Genomic DNA, 18,386 nt, shown 5'->3' with positions numbered 1-18,386 from the left:
AGTATAGATTGGGTCACTAATATTTTATACGTGTCAAAATGTCACTAGTATCTCAAAATTGTACTCTGAAAAGTGTATGAATCTGCAATACTCAATTGGTGAGTATGGCAGGCTGTTTTCAAGTGTGAGGATTGAAGATAAATGATCGGAGAGTGGATTTGAAGAATGATATGTGGGGTGATTTCAGATAAGCAAATGAAAGCAGAAAAGAGGATATCATTGACAATGATCTTCTTTTACAAAAGCAGTAGCATAAGCTCAATGTGAAAACGTTGGTTATATGACCAAGATACTAGACCTATCTTTATAAATCTCATTTGAAAAAAAATCAATAATGATGAGCAAAATTCAGAGAACAGACAGGAACTCAGGTAAATATGGTCCTTTTGTGCTCACCAAATGTATGTGTCTTATTGTTCCTTATACCATTCTTACCTTACTGAGAGATATGATACATTTATTTCTTGTTATGCTGATTGCTTAGATGAGCTGTTTGTATCTTTATATAAATGTTAATCCATTTCTCCTTTCAAATAGTTCTAACTTATTGGTTTCTATGTAATGAAATTAGTGAATAGAATCTTTCAATCAGTTTCTTTATTATTACATATTTTCATGACCCTAGAGATAAGGCATATGCTTTCCTGCATTATAATGTGCAAATTTATAAGAAAAATGTTCTGCTGGATCACCACATTCTGTTCAATTTTAAAAAGGCAAATATTGGAATAAAATTCATTCTACTTGAAGTGGGAAGAAATTATTTGTGGAGTCTAGTGGAACTTCATTTAAAAATTAAGAACACAGCTATATGGGGTCCATCCCCAGGGCCGAGTGGTTAAAGTTCCACTCACTCTGCTTTGGCAGCCCAGGGTTGTGGCTTCAGATCCCGGGTGCAGACCTACTCCACTCATCAGCCATGCTATGGAGGCATCCCACGTACACAGTGGAGGAAGATTGGCACAGATGTTAGCTCAGGGCAAATCTTCCTCACCAAAAAAAAAAAAGAAGAACACAGCTATATGAACCTTAAAATCACTTCATAGGGATTAATGATGCATAATATTGAGCACCACACCCAGGTTCTGGAAGCGTTTTTGTTATCTCTATATTAAATCTTAGCTTTTCTGTGTCTCTTGACCTCAAGTGAAGTGTATTCCTCCCAAAAAACTTTCACATTTTTGATCATGTCAGCTCTCATGTCAGTCAACTATGGATCAGCTTAAGACTGACTCTTAAAGACACGTCAAATTGCAGGTCTTCACTGGGGCCTAATAATGAGTTCGCTCAATGTGGATTTATCCAAAAATTGCATTATCACTATATTGGATGGATGGGGAAGGGAACAGGGAGGTATGTTAATGTGTTAATAAAATCTTCATAAAATCTATCATAATCAGTCAATGATAATGTCTAAAATTGATTAATTAGGATATAGCAGTATACACACATTGTTTAGAAATATGGAGGATAGATACTAGGAGAAATAGCTACAAATTTTGAAGATTGTTGTCTCTAGAGAATAGGAAGAGGAGGTGGCAAGGGGACTGCTGTTTTTTTGTTAATAGCCTTTATTATAACATGACTAGTATTCCTTTGTTAAAATTTTTTAAAAATAGAGTAACTGCTATGGCTTAATACATAGCAGTTCTAGTTCCCATAAGATGTCACAACCTTTAAGTACACATATTTAAAGAGCTAATTATTCAGAGATTAATAATAAGCAAATCCATGAATTACAGTTCTGGTCTGTTGGCAGTTTGTGTACTTAAGACTTTTGTGTAGCTAAAACCGTTCTCCTAAATACTGCGTACTAGCACCTGGAAGAATTAGTTGAGTGCTGTCTTTCCCATGTGAAAATGGAACTTTCCTTAAATTCAGCCATGTTTGTGAAATCCAAGCTTAATTTCATTTCCTGACATCAAAAAGCAAGGCAAAACTTCCTTCAAATGCAGGTTAAGGCAGTTTGAGAATAAAAGTGCAACTAACAGTTAATAAATCTGCTGATCTTTTCTAATATTAAGTATTGAGTCATTAGCATATCAGGTGCATATTAGAATGTAATTTCAGTCAGATCAAGGATCTGATCTAGCTTGTATTTCTGGGGTCTAGAAGAGAGCCTGATATGCAATATAGGAATGAGATATATTTGTTAAATGATTACTAAAACTCAGTAAAACTTCATTTTGAATATTGCATCACTTAAGAAAAAATTAAATTGGTGAAATCTTTCTAAAATATAAAATAAAATGAAAATAAAACTTTTTCCTCTTTAACCTGTGCTTGTTGGTGGGACATGTGTGAGTCTTGTTGCTGTGATAGGTGTGCTTATTTGTGAGAAACAGGATAACAAGTGTACTCAATTTGCTTATTCTTTCTCAGGCCTATTACTACTGTGCCATCATAGAGGATGTGATTCTACGCTTTGCTTGGACTGTCCAAATCTCAATTACCTCCATGACTTTGTTGCCTCATTCTGGGGACATCATTGCTACTGTTTTTGCTCCCCTTGAGGTTTTCCGGTAAGCAAACTACCAAAAAGTTTATTAAAGATTCTTTTTACCTAAAGATGTCCAATATTTATAAATTAGAATTTTTTAAAACTTACAGTTGAAAAGCTTAGATTTTCCAATTTTTCTCAAACTTCTCGTCAGCCTCAGAGTTGGAAAAATCCTACTTGAAGGGCTAAGAGATTAATTCTTAAAAAGTTTAACTAACTACTGATGATGACTCATTATAAGCTTTTTTAGAAGTGGGCTCCATTGGAAGAATCATGAGTGAAAATTGAAAGGTAAAAAGTCTTAGAACAGAAATTAAAATTAAAATCTTCTGAGAATCATTTTTTTGCAATTTGGCAGTCTGGGTTATTCAGCCTAGCCTTCTCAGTGGAAACAATAAAAATCCCAGATTAAATGTTTTTTAAATTTTCCAGAAAACATCAATAATCTGACAACGTAGCCCAAAATCTAAAGTAGCTACCCCAAAATAAGCAGAGCACTAAAGCCTATTTTGCACTGAAGAAATTTGCCATACCTATGGGCTTCGAGACTCAGTTGTGATAGCCAATTCAGATATGTATGTATCTAATAAGATAGCTTGAAATATGTAAAGTAAAAGTTGACGTTGGTAAAAAGTAGAAGTAGACAAATTTACAATTTTAAAATAAGATTTTAATGTACTTTTCTCAGTAATAACCAAGCAGTTAATTAACCAACTTGACCTAATTGACATATGTAGAGCACTGCATACACCTGTGAAATACGCATTCTTTTAAATGCATGTAGAACGTGTAGCAAAATTAACCATATACTGAGCCATAAAGCAAGTCTCAACCAATTTCAGAAGATGAAAATCGCAAAAAGAAACTGAAAATTCCCAAATATTTAGAAATTAAGCAGTACACGTCTAAATAACCCATGGGTCAAAGTGGAAATTGCAAAGGAAACTTTAAAATATTTTGAGCAGAATGAAATTGAAAATGTGACAAAAGAAAATATAGAATGCCGCTAAAGCCATACTTAGAGGGAAGTGTATAACCTTAAATGTGTATATTAGAAAAGTATATAGCTCAAGAAATAAGAAAAATTTAAAAACTGCAAATCAAACCCAAAACACAGTAGAAGGAAGAAAATATAAAGAACAGAAATTAATGGAATAGAAAATAAACATACAATAAAGAAAATTAACAAAGCCAAAGTTAGTTCTTTAAAAAGACTGATAAAATAGATTAAATGTTTAAACATGACTGATCAAGCAAAAAAGGAAAGAAGGCACAAATTACAAATATCAAAAATCCTAAAGATTTTTTTAAAAGACTGTGGTGATATTTTGAGTAATTTTATACTAATAAATTAAAAAATTTAGATGAAATGGACAAATTCCTCAAAAAGCACAGTTTATCAGAACCATTAAAGAAGAAATAGAAAATCTGATAGGCTTATATCTATTAAAGAAATTAAATCCATATTATAATCTTCCCCACAAAGGAAAATGCAGGCCTGGGGAATTCTTCCAAATGTATGAGGTGGAAATACTATCAGTTTTATACAAAACTCTTCCGGGGAAAAGAGGCAATAAAAGAAACACTTCCCAGTTCATTTTGTGCAGTCAGCATGACTTTGATATCTAAACCTACAAGAACATTCCAAGAAAGACTAATCTGTCTTGTGTACAGATGCAAAAATTGTGAACAAAAGATTAGCTAATGAATCCAACAGTATTTCAAAAGGATAATAAATACATCACAACCAAGTTAGGTTCATTCTAGGACTGTGAGATTTAATATTCAAAAATCATTTAACATTTAAAAATCAATCTGTGTAATTCACCATATTAACAGGAAGGAACCCTCAACATATGTAGAAAATGCCATTGTGAAAAGTCAGTAACTGTTCATGAAAAAAATAGAGATTATATACAAAAAACACAAACGAGATCATATTTAATGATAAAACACTGTAAGCTCTCCCTTGAGATCAGGAATGAGGTAAGTGTGCCTGGTGTTACCACTTCTATTTAACATCATACTGCAAGTATAGCTAGTGTAATGAAGGGAAAAGAGTATCAGGATTGGAAAGGAAAAATAAAACAATAATATTCACCAACGACGTGACTGTCTATGCAAAAAATTCAAAAACTTTGCCAATAAGTTATTAGAATGAATGTAGCTGTGTCCCTAAATATCGGGTTGATATAAATATAAATTAGTATTCTGAAAAAACAGTCACAAACAACTAGAAAATGACATTTTAAAAAACCACACCATTTTGGGGGCTGGCCCCGTGGCCGAGTGGTTAAGTTTGCGTGCTCCTCCGCTGCAGGCGGCCCAGTGTTTCGTTGCTTCGAATCCTGGGCACGGACATGGCACTGCTCATCAAACCACGCTGAGGCAGCGTCCCACATGCCACAACTAGAAGGACCCACAACGAAGAATATACAACTATGTACCGGGGGCTTTGGGGAGAAAAAGGGAAAAAATAAAATCTTTAAAAAAAAAAAAAAAACCACACCATTTTGAATAGCATCAGAATAGTATATCAAATACCTAGGGATAGATTTAATGAAAGATGTATGCATGTGAAAATTGACAAGCTAGTTCTGTACTTTATATGGAAACAGTAAGGCTCAAGAATAGCCAAGACTATGCTGAAAAGAACAAAGTTAAAGGACTTACGCTCTCAAATATCCAGACTTATATAGCTGCAGTAATTAAGACAGTGTCTGGTGGTGGTGAAAAAATAGACAAATCGTCCACTGAAACAGAATAGGAAGTCCAGAAACACATCCACACATGTATTAACATTACCTGATGTGTGATGTATGACGAAGGTGGCATGACAGTGTCTGGTGGTGGTGAAAAAATAGACAGATCGTCCACTGAAACAGAATAGGAAGTCCAGAAACACATCCACACATGTATTAACATTACCTGATGTGTGATGTATGGCGAATGTGGCTAAATAACAGTGGAGAAAAAGAAGTTCTTTAATAAATGATAGTGAGTCAACTGGATAGCCATGTGGGAAAAAAATGAATCTCGACTCCTATTGCATACTGTATACAAGATCAATTCCAGGTGGATTGCAGAGCTAAACATGAAAGGTAAATCAATAAGTTCTGTAGAAGATAACATAGGAGGGGGTCATAAAGACAGCTTTGGGCATATGGTAGTGTTATATTTCTTATTTCTGAGTGGCAATTACACATATGATCACTTTATAATAATCAAGCTGCACATGTACGATTTGCACACTTTTACATATCTAATCTTTAATTAAAATGCAGATTATCTTCAAAGAACTGGCAGTTAGATTGACAGCTTTCTTATCAACAGCAATAATTAGTCAGAAGTCATTAAAGTATCTTCAGTGTGCTGAAAGAAAATAACTGCCTACCTAGAACTCTTTACCCAGTGAAAATATGTTTCACAAATGAAGATGAAATAGAGATATTTTCAGACAGATGTGTAGCATTCCTCTGAGTCAGGATATGCACATTTATCAAGATGGCCTGATAAAATCAGATAGGACCTGGAAACAAAGATAAACCTGAAAGATAAAAATTGAATCTAGAAACTGTATGCTTGCTGTCAATGCCCTCTCCAAACCATTTGTCAGCCCTCCTTCACTTCTTCACTTTCCCCAGTGTCTTAAGTCTAGGACCTGAAACTCTCCATCACTCATCCACCCACTTCTTTCTCTTTCATGTATAATGCTTTATAAATTAAAAAAAAAAAAATTCTGGTTAAAAAAAGCTCAATTACTTTTTTATTCTTATTTTATTTTTTAAAAACATATTTGCTTAGTAGAGTCAGATGGTCTATCACCAATTTAAAACAAGAGCAAAAAGCCTCCTTTGAATCTACTTTCCTGCTCCAACTATTGCCCATTTTTCTGCTCTCTTTTATGGCAGAACTCTTCAAGAGATGTCTATACTTGCTGTCTCCACTCTCTCACTCCTCCCCCATCTCCCTGTAATTCAACTCGTCTTTTTTCCCCAGTACTCAGCCTAAATCACTTATGTTAATAATCTGTAATAATAATAATAGTAGCAGCAAATATTTATATATTGCCTACTGTGTACCTGCCACTGTTCTAAGCCCTTTGCTTGTATTAACTTATTGAATCCTCACAGCAGTCTTACCAGGCAGCTACTGTCACTGTCTCATTTTACTGATGACACTGAAGCATAGGTTAACTAACTCATCTGAGGTCATTACACCAAGTAAGTGGTAGAGCCATGATTTGAATGTAGTCAGCGTCCTAGAATCTCTGCTCTTACATCATACTTTCTCTGTTGCTGAATCCAGTGGTCAGTTCTGTGTACTTTTACTTTACCTCTCAGCAAAGCACTTTCTTCACTTGATTTCTCAGAAACTACACTCTTCTGTCTCACTAGCTCTTCCTTCTCAATTCCTTTACTGATTCTTCTTCTTCTTCCCAAGTTATAGATGTTGAAGTGCTCCAGGGTTTAATCCTCTGCCCTCTTCTCTTCTCCACTTCTATTATTCCTAAGCCCATGACTTGAAATACTGTCCAAATGCTGTCTCCAGCCCTAGACTCTCCGTTGAACTTCAGGCTCATTTCCATCTAGCTACTGAATTTTCCCCTGGATATATAATGGCTCTAGCCTAATAGGAACAACCCAGATCTCTAGTATGTGGTGTCACCATTCACTGAGACCAAAAATCTGAGACCGCTCTCATCCCATGTCAGTAAGTCATCCCATGTCAGTAAGTCCTGTCAGCTCCATCTTCATAAATAAATTCCTAGTCTATCTGCTTCTTATCACCTCTCTTATTACTACCTTAATCTAGGTCTCCATCATCTCTTTCCTGGACTACTTGCAATAGCTTCTCATTGATCTTCCTTCAGGTGTTCTTGTCTCCCTTTGATCAATTCACAGTGCAGCAGATAGAATGATCTTTTTAAGATAAATCACATCATTCTCCTGCCTAGAACTCTCCTTGTTCTCCATCACACTTAAAATCTGAACTCTTTACTATGGCTTATCAGGCCCTCTGTGGATCAGGCCACTCAATTTTCTTCTCCTGCCATTTTAACCTCCCTGTACTACTCCAGCCCCACTGACCTCCTCGCTGCTGTGTCAATACACCAAAGGCCTTTCCAACTTGGGGCCTTTTATACTAGTTATTTCCTCTGCCTAGGACACCTCTCTTCAGAATTTACATGACTCACTTCCTTGCATCATTCAGGTTTCTGCTAGATGCCGTCTCTTCAGAGAAAGATGCTCTATTCCCTTGCCCTGCTTTAGTTTCTTCAGAGTACTTAGCATTAGGCAGTTGTTTACGTGCTTATTATGTTTCTTGCTACTAAAAATTATACCCCATAGGGGCAGAGGCTTTGTCTCTCTCATTCAGTGCCTTTTCCTGTCTTATTGTAACCACTCAATAAATATTTATTCAATAAAGTAAAAGAGTGACTACTGTGAAAGTGCATTCCATGAGTCTCTTCCCTTTGCCTACTCCATTCTTGTTCCCTTCCCCTCCCCCACCACAATGCCATCCTTTTCTATCTTCTTTTAATATTTTAGCCCTTAATTCCTTGTTTTTGTTTCCATGAGTAGAAACTTGATATACTGGGAGGTTTACAGATTATAGTAATAATGTTCACAATTGTAAGTAATTTGCCTACTTTGCTGCATTTTGCTAAGGCGATTTGTGTGGAACTTCTTTCGCCTGGAGAATGAACATCTGAATAACTGTGGTGAATTCCGTGCTGTGCGGGACATCTCTGTGGCCCCTCTGAATGCAGATGATCAGACACTCCTAGAGCAGATGATGGACCAGGAGGACGGGGTACGAAACCGCCAGAAGAACCGGCCTTGGAAGTACAGCCAGAGCATATCCTTGCGCCGGCCTCGCCTTGCTTCTCAGTATGTATGGCTTCCACTTCAGTGAAATGAATTTCCTTCATGTTTAGCACTAAGTAACATTTAAGCTAAGAAGCTATCAGGTTGAACCAAATGAAATTGCTGGCATTCAACCATTTTTCACCTACAAAAAACAGCAATAACAGCAATTTTATGTGATCCAAGCTATAGAATGTCTTAATGAGCACATTGAGTAAAAAGTCATTAATATATTAATTAATGCATTAATTACTGCCCACTAATTTGACAGTAAAAGTACACTGGGGAAAATTTGTTGGAGAAAAATTTACTTGACTCTTCAGTATGTTTTATATAGAAATAATTTTCAAGCTACAAACTTTAGGAATCTTGGCTCTGCCATTTGCCGTCTATGTAACCTTGGCCAAATTATTAATGTCTCTATATTATCCCTCATCTATAAATTAGGATTAATATGGTCCCTGCTCACAGGGTGGTTAAGTGAATTAAATTTTTATGACTTAGGACCAGTTTCCTCATAGAAAGAGCTCAATAAATATAAGGTATTACTATTTTTATTTTCTTACTAATTACCTATAACAGTATTTTTATCAATCATTGACTTTATATGTCCCTAAAAGAAACAATAAACGTAGGATATGTTGTGGCTGCATTTGAAATTTAGAGAGAGTAGATATCACAGTGGATTGGAATGAAGGAAGAAACTTTAAGTCCAGCTTGAGGAGTTTTCTAAAGGATAAGGGAGTGTTTGAATAGGCTTAGAGGCACAGTAAAAACATAAAGATGGAAATGAGAGGCAGAAAGAAAAAGCATGTGACTAGAACTATAGTAGGAAAATTTAGCTGAATAGATGAAGTATGACTGTAAAAGGCTGAAAAGTGCAAGCTTGATCTTGTAGGCAGGAAGGAGTCAGGCAGAATTTTTTCGTAAAAGAATAATGTTATGAAAGTACTACTTTCCTAAGTTTTAATGACACTCTAGGATATATTGGGAAAGGGAAAACTGAAGGCCAGAAGACCAATTGGAAGGCCATTGCAGTATTCTTAAGTATGCGACATTGAGACCTTGGATTAGGATGCTTACAATAGGACTAAAAAGAATGTAACATGTTTTAAAGGAAGTAAAAAATAGGAAGTGGAAATGGTAACCCATTGATATAAGGAAGCAGAGTAGAAATTGCCCAAAGCTTTAGAGAGAATTTGGAAGTTCTCTGAAGAGGAGAAGGTAGAGAAAAGAAAAGCAGAGAGCAAGAAACTGAGTCTAAGGGAGCAAACACAAGCAAGAGGAAAAAGAACAAACAAAAGGGGTAGGAGAGAAATGGTCAGAGAGGTCAGTAGGAAGAGTATAAAAACAAAGCATGATAATATCACAGTCATACGCTGCATAACAACAGGGATATGTTGCGAGAAATGTGTCGTTAGGCTGTTTTGTCATTGTGCGAACATCACAGGGTAAACTAACACAAACCTACATAGTATAGTCTACTACACACCTAGGCTATATGGTATTAATCTTGTGGGATCACTGTCATATATGCGGTCTGTCAGTGACCGAAGTGTAGTTATGTGGCACATGACGACAGCAAGGAAGCAGAGTTTGATCAAGCAGGAGGAGGGGGTGCCGGGGCTGGTGGGATGAGCAAGGTTAAGTGCCACAAAAGGCTGAAGACAGAGCTGTAGGTGGTTGTCTCGTTGAGCTCCTAAATTTGAAAGTCTAATCCTTGTTAGTTACCAGCAGAGGGCAATCTAACATACACTGTTTCTGCTTCAGAAACAAAGAAGCTCTTTGGCAATAGATTATGATGTTCAACTGCAGGGTGTTCTGTGGAAAAACACTAGGATGCTAGATTGCAACCAGAGGAAGGCATTTAGAACAATGGAGAAGGTGATGTGTAACCGAGAGAGTAGGGGGTGTAAAAGAAGAAGATAGGAATTTGAGTACTGGCTTCATGACTCATGCAACCTTTAGCATATCCTTAACCTTTTTGAATGTCAATTTCCACCTCTGTCAAATAGGAATTCTCATACCTAGTTTACCAAGTACTGCTTTCACCTTTTGAGGCTCATGAGTTGCAGTATATTTTAACATGATCTCATCCTATTTTTCATCCAGTGCAGGAATCTGTTCTATAGCGTCCTGAATAGATGGTTGTCTTATGCCATTGACAGTAGTCAATGATAATGAAGTTTATAACTATACAAGCCACCTGATTTTATTGTTGGGTAGCTATCATGGTAGATAGCTTGTGTTGGACTGAAATAGGCTCCACTGTAACTTCAACCAGTTGATCCTAGTTGGGCTCTCTAACATAGCTTAGTCTCCTCCCTTTTCTACATCATACTTTGTCAGCTGTTGGAAGACAACTGTCATGCCTCTCCTTAGGTCTTATCTTCTGCTGACTAACTCTCCTGGTTTTTCAAGTGTACCTCACATGACATTATTTCTGTCTTCCTCATCCTAATTCCTTATATTTGTTTAATGCTACTGATGCTTTTTACATCCGTTTTCTGACTTGATATTCACACTACCTCCATGAGATGAAAGTAGTATTACATGAAATAGGTATTATTATTCCCGCTTTACAGAGGTGAAAATTGGCACTCAAAGAGGTTAAAGAGATACATCCTAAAATCAAAGTTAGTACTCAAACTCACATCTTATTCTAGTGTACTACTCTCTCTGTTGCACATGACCTGCCATTGTTCTTGTTATCTTCCTCTGGTTGCAGTCTAGTTTCTTAGTGTTTTTCCAATAATACCTGAAATTGATTATGAAACTCCAAGAATAGTCCATCTGGTACAGTATATAGTGCCTGTTTAGGATGTATTTTTAATGGTGGTAAGATTGGAAATGTACCTAATACTGTGATGTGTTTATATTTTAGTAGTGGACTAAGTGCTTTTTCCCCCTTATTACCACTAGATCCAAGGCTCGTGACACTAAGGTATTGATAGAAGACACAGATGATGAAGCTAACACTTGAATCCTCTGACGTCTAGATTAACATCCCTGGTTTTCCTACTCTACAATCCTTTCCTCGACCAACGCCACCTCTAGTACCTTTCCAGCTGAAAACAGGAGAAGACACATAACACATTTTCCGAGCTCTTCCAGATCGGATCCTATGGACTCCAAACAAGCTCACTGTGTTTCTTTTCTTTTCTTCTGGTTTAATTTTCATTTTCTATTTTTAAAACAAATATTTACTTCATTTTGCCAATCAGAGGACATTTTAAGGAACAAAAACATAGTATCTTATGGATTGTTTACAATCATAAGGACACAGATACCTATCAGGATGAAGAACAGGCATTGCGAGGACCCTCTGATGGGACGGTACCGAGATACTTCGGCTTCCGCTCGGCCCGGTTTTGACTGGTTGAAACCGGACATTGATTTTTAAATTTTTTGTCAGTTTATGTGGAGAATTTTTTCCTTTCCTTCATACCCAGCGCAAAAGCACTGGCCGCACTTGCAGGGAAAGTGCAACTTAGAGCAGTACCTTCATTCACGAAGCTACTTTTTAATTTGATGTAACTTTTCTTATTTTGGGGAGGGTTGCTGGGTGGGTGGGATATATGATGTATTTGTTACATATAGTTTTCTCATTATTTATGAAACTTAACCATAAAAGAATGATATAACTCCTGTGCAATGAAGGTGATAACAGTGAAAGAAGACAGGGGAAACTATTGTTGGACAGCATTTATGAGGGTTTAGTCCACAATACCTCTTTCATGAGACAACTTGCACCAGTTTGACTTTTTCTTTTCTTTCTTTTTAATTTTAAGCCAAAGTTTTATTACAGATTTTTTAAGTTGCTGCTGCTTTAGAATCCTGAGCATGTCTCTCATAGCAGAGTATCCACACACTTCCACACAACCAGTTGAAATTTACTTAAGAGGTCTGATGCCTTTTTTTTTTTAAGAACAGATATAGAATACATTTGCCCATGTTCCAGCCATAACAACTGAAGTTATGCCTTATCAAGCTTCAGCATGTAGGGTAATTGAAGTAATAACCTTTACTTATTCTGAATTAGAAGACAGAGCTATTTCAGAGACTCTCTCCACCCCCATTGGATAATTTTTCTTCTGGGCTCACTTACTTTAGCCAGAATTTGCTCAAATTAAAAGTCTGTCTTGGGGAAACCATATTTTTGAGAGCAAAGAACAAATTATCCTTCCTCTTCCACTTTACACTGATAAAACAGACCTTGGCAGCCATTTCTCCCAGCAGTTTTAAAGGTTGAACATTGGATTTCATGCCCTCCTATGATAGAAAACCTGCTTTTAAGATCTTTTGGGTCTAAACATGGTCATACACAAAAAGTATATTTCTTAGACATTTCAGACTATCATGGTCTGTATACAATGCCCTTTTTCACTTCTTTGTCTGTTTCTTTCCTGTGGTTCTGTCATCCACATAAGCCCAAAAACCATAAGGGATTTTACTTCCTTGAATGTGGTTGACATTAAATTTAGCATTTCATTATCTAACAAAATTAATATAAATACTAGTAAAAAGTAAAGTTTTAAGCCTCCCTTTCCCCCAAATGCAGATGAAGATTCCAGAGTCAGCATCAGTGGATTCATGCAAGTAAATTGCTGTTGTTGTTCAGCTTAACTTTAGACAGAGGAACAAATGAGTGAAAGGGCAGCTGTCATCACTTACTTAGTCTTAGAAACATGTGGTTACTGCCCCTTAATATACCCCTTTTGTCATCAGCTCTTCTCCTGTGTATCACAAGTCTTTACTCATCCCTGTCATAATTCCAGTAGATTATATTAAAGTTACTGTTACTACCAAAATTCTATCAGTTAACTGATAGTTTCTTTTTAAAGGAGTTTCTTCTATCTTTATTTTGACAAGCTTCCAAAATGTATTCCCTTTCTGAATTGAGGTGTTTTTTTTTCCTAAAAAGTCATACAACTTTGTGGCTTTTATTGCTTTTTTGTGTTTTGCCAAGTATGTTCCTTGGCCCAAAACTGAAGAGAAAAAGTTTAATTACTTTTTTTTTTTAGTTTAAATAAATTGAATCATTTACAATAATCAGCGGTAACAATTTAGTGACCCTTAATAGATTAAAGGTTGCATTATTTATATTGGGGATTTTTTTAAAAAAAACTATTCTGTTTTTGTACTTTAAAACTATGGGGGAATATCACTGGTCTGTCAAGAAATAGCATTAATCATTACTGAGTTATATAAATAAGTCCAGTGGACCAGTCATTTTTTTTGTACAAATAAAATTGGTGGTACTAATTGTGTATGCAGAGCAATCTGAATTGTCAACTTCATTCTCTATTAGTAAACCTATATAATGACACACATAAAATCTTACAGTTGACTCCTAGTATTTGAACTCCCCAGTGTTTTTACGTTAGTGTATCCTGTGGCCAATTTAGTCTTTCTTCTACTGTTATGATTCCAGATGTTATTCACTATTATTTCATAGAATGTATTCCTTTCCCATGTTTGTCCTATTAGCGTAGTCCATTCAAGAGTAAGGCTTATGTAACTTTCAGCTTACCATTATAGATGTTCAAATATGTATTGAAACACACGGCTTTATCTTCTTCCTAAAGCTGTAAAGAGAGACGAAGAGGGCTTTTCCTCATCAAGAGGAAACAGTCTGGGAGACAGAGTGTACATTTAAATTTTTTCCTCCAAAAAAGGCAATGTACATTTTTCTCTCCTAAATTTTATATGCCCTGGCAGTTGCAAATGCTCTACCCTACCTACGATTTTGTTGGAGACTCCACTACACTGAAACTCTCAATAGAACTCTTAGGAAATGAACATCACAGTCGTTTTAAAGGAGTAACAGTCTAACTAAAGGTAAAACTTATCTGATTTTAGCTTTATCTAGTTGTATTTTGTTTGAGAATCACTCAGTTTATAATGTCAGTTAAAATGCTCCCCAAAGGAATGAAAAGAAAGTATAAATAAAAGAATAAAGTTCATTTTTCATTTTATGATAGATAGTATAGAAAGCATTGATGTGTATAGAAAAATTAGAAGACAAAAGTGGCTTATTTTCTGTGCACAAATATGTGCCTGTATGTAAGGCTACCTATACCGTTAAAATGGAATAGTTGATAATTTCATACCATACAGAGAGACAATAAAGTGATCAAAGATTAAGTGATCATTGATCAGGTCATAATGGTTATTTTTGGAGTTGAGAAGAAGTTGAAAACCTACGTGCAACTGTCTTTTCCAGCATCTGCCAGTTTTCTCCTTAAGAAAGCTGCTAACTTCAGATTCAGAAGCAGTGATATGAGAAGAGAACGTCAGTCACCCCCGCAGTAACCTATGTAGACCCTTAAAGAAGGAAAATAGAGCCCAGCCCCTGGGATCCGTGACTTCCTGATATTCTCAACATAAGAGTTCTAATATTTTAACTGAGATTTTACTAGAAGTAACTTGTTGATATATTGTCTCCTTCCACCATGGTTTGACCCAAGTACAGTCATGATAACTGAAGAAAGCAGTTCATTATTTCTTAACAGGTGAATTAAGGCAAGTTAAGAACAGAAAAATGTAACCTCTTATTAAATCATACAGACATCAGATTAACAGACATTTAGTTGAAGAGAAATAAAATAGCTGTGGAAATAGCAGAGAACAGCAAGAGGATGTTGGACCTTGGCAGTGGAAGCCAGGGCACTTAGGGAAGTATGTGAACTTGATGGCGTGGAGGTGGTGCCTACTGTCTCTCCTTTCAGTGGAGTATGTTGCTGGTAGAGACCAGCCTTTATTTTCCTATCATTTCTCTCCATTACTTTCCTTACTCAGGAAAATTGCAATTTTCTAAGCAATGACTAGAAAAATTTCTTAGTGTAAGGAAAATAATTTAGAGAATAACCCTGTCCGTGGCATTATTTTATTCAAAAACTTAGGACTCTCTGAAGTGATTGTACTTTATTTGGTAAAAAAAAATTTGGATTATTATTGCTTTCTTTAATAGTTTTCATGAAATTTGCCTAACTCTCAAAAAATAAAGACTTGTTACTATATAACATATTTAGATGTTTTAAATTGATAGCCTCTCAGATTTAAAAAATAATCATGTTGTATCTATGGCTTTCTCAACTACAAAATCGCCATAATTTTCTCAAATCATTTTAAAAGCCAGTATCATTACAGATAAAATCTATAGTTACTAGGGTAAGACAATATAAGTTCTGGTAGAACTTTGGGAAAAAAGTAAAGAATAAATCAAATTTGTCAGCTTAGTTCATTTTCTTTTTATGGTGCATGTAAACTTTATTTCTAATGATGATTAGCCGAAGCCTGGAGAGTTAAAATGAGATTTTAAAATGAGATAAATTACTGAAACACGTGCATTTCTACATTTCAGGTATTAGTCTTGTTAGTAAATTTTAAAAAGCTGACTTTCTGCATTGTATATTTAGTCTATACAATGTCAGAGCACCATGGTCATTGGGACAGAGTTATTTTAGAGCATAAGAAATTTGTGGTGGTCAGTGCTACAAACCAATAGATTAACCAGCATTAAACCACACTCTACTCACCAAATATGAAAAAGTAAAAGCATCTCATTAGATTTGGAAGTGCTTAGTTTAAGCGATATGAGAAGTTTGCCTGGTGGAGAGGAGCCTACTGATTGGTGTGGCTCATAATGCCGTTCTTATATAAACTGGCAAGAGGCTGATATTGAGTTGCCCCTTAAAAACAACCTTCCAAAATGTATTTGCTTACTTACCGTGGAAGAGGAAGTGAGAGGGACAAGATGGAGAGTTTCCCCTGAAGTGAAGAGATTCATTATACTAATTTTCATCTAAAGTATGTTTCCTTGTAGCAGACCTTTGGTTAATTTTATTATTAAATCAAAGCCACCTTCAGTTTTTTTTATGGTGCCATCAACCTAAGGAGGACAATCAAATAACCAACTGTTTGCCTTGGATTCAGTGTGTCTGCTAAGTACACAGTCTCATCTTGTATACCTTCAAACCAGTTACTTGACTAAACTTCTACCATGTTACCTTAGTTCTTCTATGCCCTTTCCTCTGTACACCCACAAATCAGAGGGAAGACTTACCACCAGAAAGATGTGGACTTCTAAGAAAGAGCAAGGATTCCATCTCACTCTCCCTTTATCATCACTCTGAAGTCCCTACCCACACTTCCCTGATTGTCCTGTAGCAACACCAGCATGGTGGGAATAGGGAGAAAGATTGTGGGGTATCCCAAAAGAGTAATAGATCATGACATTGTTATTCATTTGAAATGTAAGGTAAAATTGAGAGCCACTCACGTGCAAAAAGAGCAGAACTCTTAAGCTTTATCACATTGTGAAGATTAATTTCTTGCTATTACCTGGATTAGCACAGAAGCTTGTATCAATGAAGAGTATTTAGGAGGGGAATAGGGTGTAAAATGTATCTGTCTTTTCAAACCCTCTCCCTCTACTCATGTTTCCTTCAGCTCCTACCACATTGTGTTGGTCAAATGATACTATTCTATGAAACCCTGAGCTATGGTTGTCAAAGTAACTATGGAATGTGATTAGTCCCCTGTGGGTGCTTCTTTCCCTCTTTTTTCTCCCTTGCTTTCTTTCTTATTCTCTCCACTCTGGTAAATGGAAAAGGTGACGTCAAAGAATTGATGCTTGCTTGGACTCATGTTGTATCTGTGACTATGCTATTAGCTGTCTCCTTTTTCCTTCTTACATGGGTAGAATTCTTATGAAGTGTGGAGTTCCCTCCTTGATAAGTAGGTTAAATGCACAATGTGGTACTGTTTTATAGTTTCTAGATGGTTGTATAAAGCAAAAAGTTAATGTGGTTATGTGTTTTTAAAAGACAATAAGTGATTGGTTACAAAATTCTGTCCTTTTTTCATTATTACAAGCTCTCTCTGTTTTCCAACAGTTTGCTGACTCTTTTGTTGCTGGCGGACGGTTTGTGTGACTGTGTGTTTTTCTCTCTGAGTTTCCTGGCTTCCTGAACATGGTTCCTCTTAGGACCAACTTGTATGAGGGGTTAGGGCAAACATTTCAAGGGTGAACGTTTTTTAACTCTTTTGCTAGATTAAAAAATTATCTTGGGCCAGCCCTGTGGCTGAGTGGTTAAGTTTGCACACTCCGCTTCGGCGGCCCAGGGTTTCGTCAGTTCGGATCCTGGTCATAGGCATGAGCGGTGGCTCATCAGGCCGGGCTGAGGTGAGGTGGTGTCCCACGTAGCACAACTAGGAGGACCACAACTAGAATATGCAGCTATGTATTGGGGAGAAGAAGGAAAAAAAGAAAAGATTGGCAACAGTTGTTAGCTTAGGTGCCAATCTTTAAAAAAAAATTATCTTAAATGGCCTTTTTTTCTTTAGGTAATGTATGAAGTGTGGCTCGCAAGCAATGGGATTGATGCAACAGGTCATTTTTTCTTTTTTTTGCTCACAAAAAGAATCTCAAATATTAGATAAAATGATATGTTAAGTTGTAGTTTGGAGAGCTGGACACCTGTTACCACTACATATCCATGCCCTCTGTGGAAAATAGAACTTTCTGTAGAATTCCTAGATTACTTATTACTCCTTATATCTGTCTAGAAAAAATTATAAAATTAACTGACCCTAAGATGAATATACTCAAAATGCAAAGAGAAAAATACTCTGTTGACTAAAGCATAAAAGCTTTTTCATTTTATTTCAATACTGCAAGCTCTGTTGTTAATATATTTCTGTGTAAGCTGAACCAGAATGTGATAATATGAGTTTCCAGGCTAAAGTCAAGATAAACTGTGAATATATATGAATCACTAGATACTCAATACCCCTTTCTAAAATCTGATAATAGTACACACTCAACATTTGTATGCCTATAGTATTTTTACATTTTTCAAACACATAGCGTCTCAGAAATGTGGGTTAACAAGTCATCTCAATTTGCAGATGAAGACAGAGCAGGTGAGTCTGCAACCCCAGAGGATTCAAGGAGGCCACTGTCTTTTATCTGTCTTAGACTTATCCAGAATCCTTGGACTTTGTTTAGT

General features: G+C 36.1%; 1 protein-coding gene across 1 annotated transcript in view; it reads left to right on the top strand.

The window, feature by feature from the left end:
- XPR1 (xenotropic and polytropic retrovirus receptor 1) overlaps positions 1-16,263 on the top strand; it is a 203,463-nt gene extending 187,200 nt beyond the window's left edge. The window contains exons 13-15 of the mRNA XM_044757779.2: positions 2,383-2,522; positions 8,173-8,394; positions 11,293-16,263. Coding sequence (XP_044613714.1) covers positions 2,383-2,522; positions 8,173-8,394; positions 11,293-11,353 — 423 coding nt within the window. The 3' untranslated portion in view covers positions 11,354-16,263. The remainder of the gene's footprint in view (positions 1-2,382; positions 2,523-8,172; positions 8,395-11,292) is intronic.
- The last annotated feature ends 2,123 nt before the right edge of the window (positions 16,264-18,386 follow it).

This window comes from Equus asinus, chromosome 25 (genome assembly GCF_041296235.1).
Source record: "Equus asinus isolate D_3611 breed Donkey chromosome 25, EquAss-T2T_v2, whole genome shotgun sequence".
Taxonomy (NCBI): domain Eukaryota; kingdom Metazoa; phylum Chordata; class Mammalia; order Perissodactyla; family Equidae; genus Equus; species Equus asinus.
The sequence above is the reverse complement of the archived record's forward strand: the minus strand, read 5'-3'. Positions and strand labels throughout refer to the sequence as shown.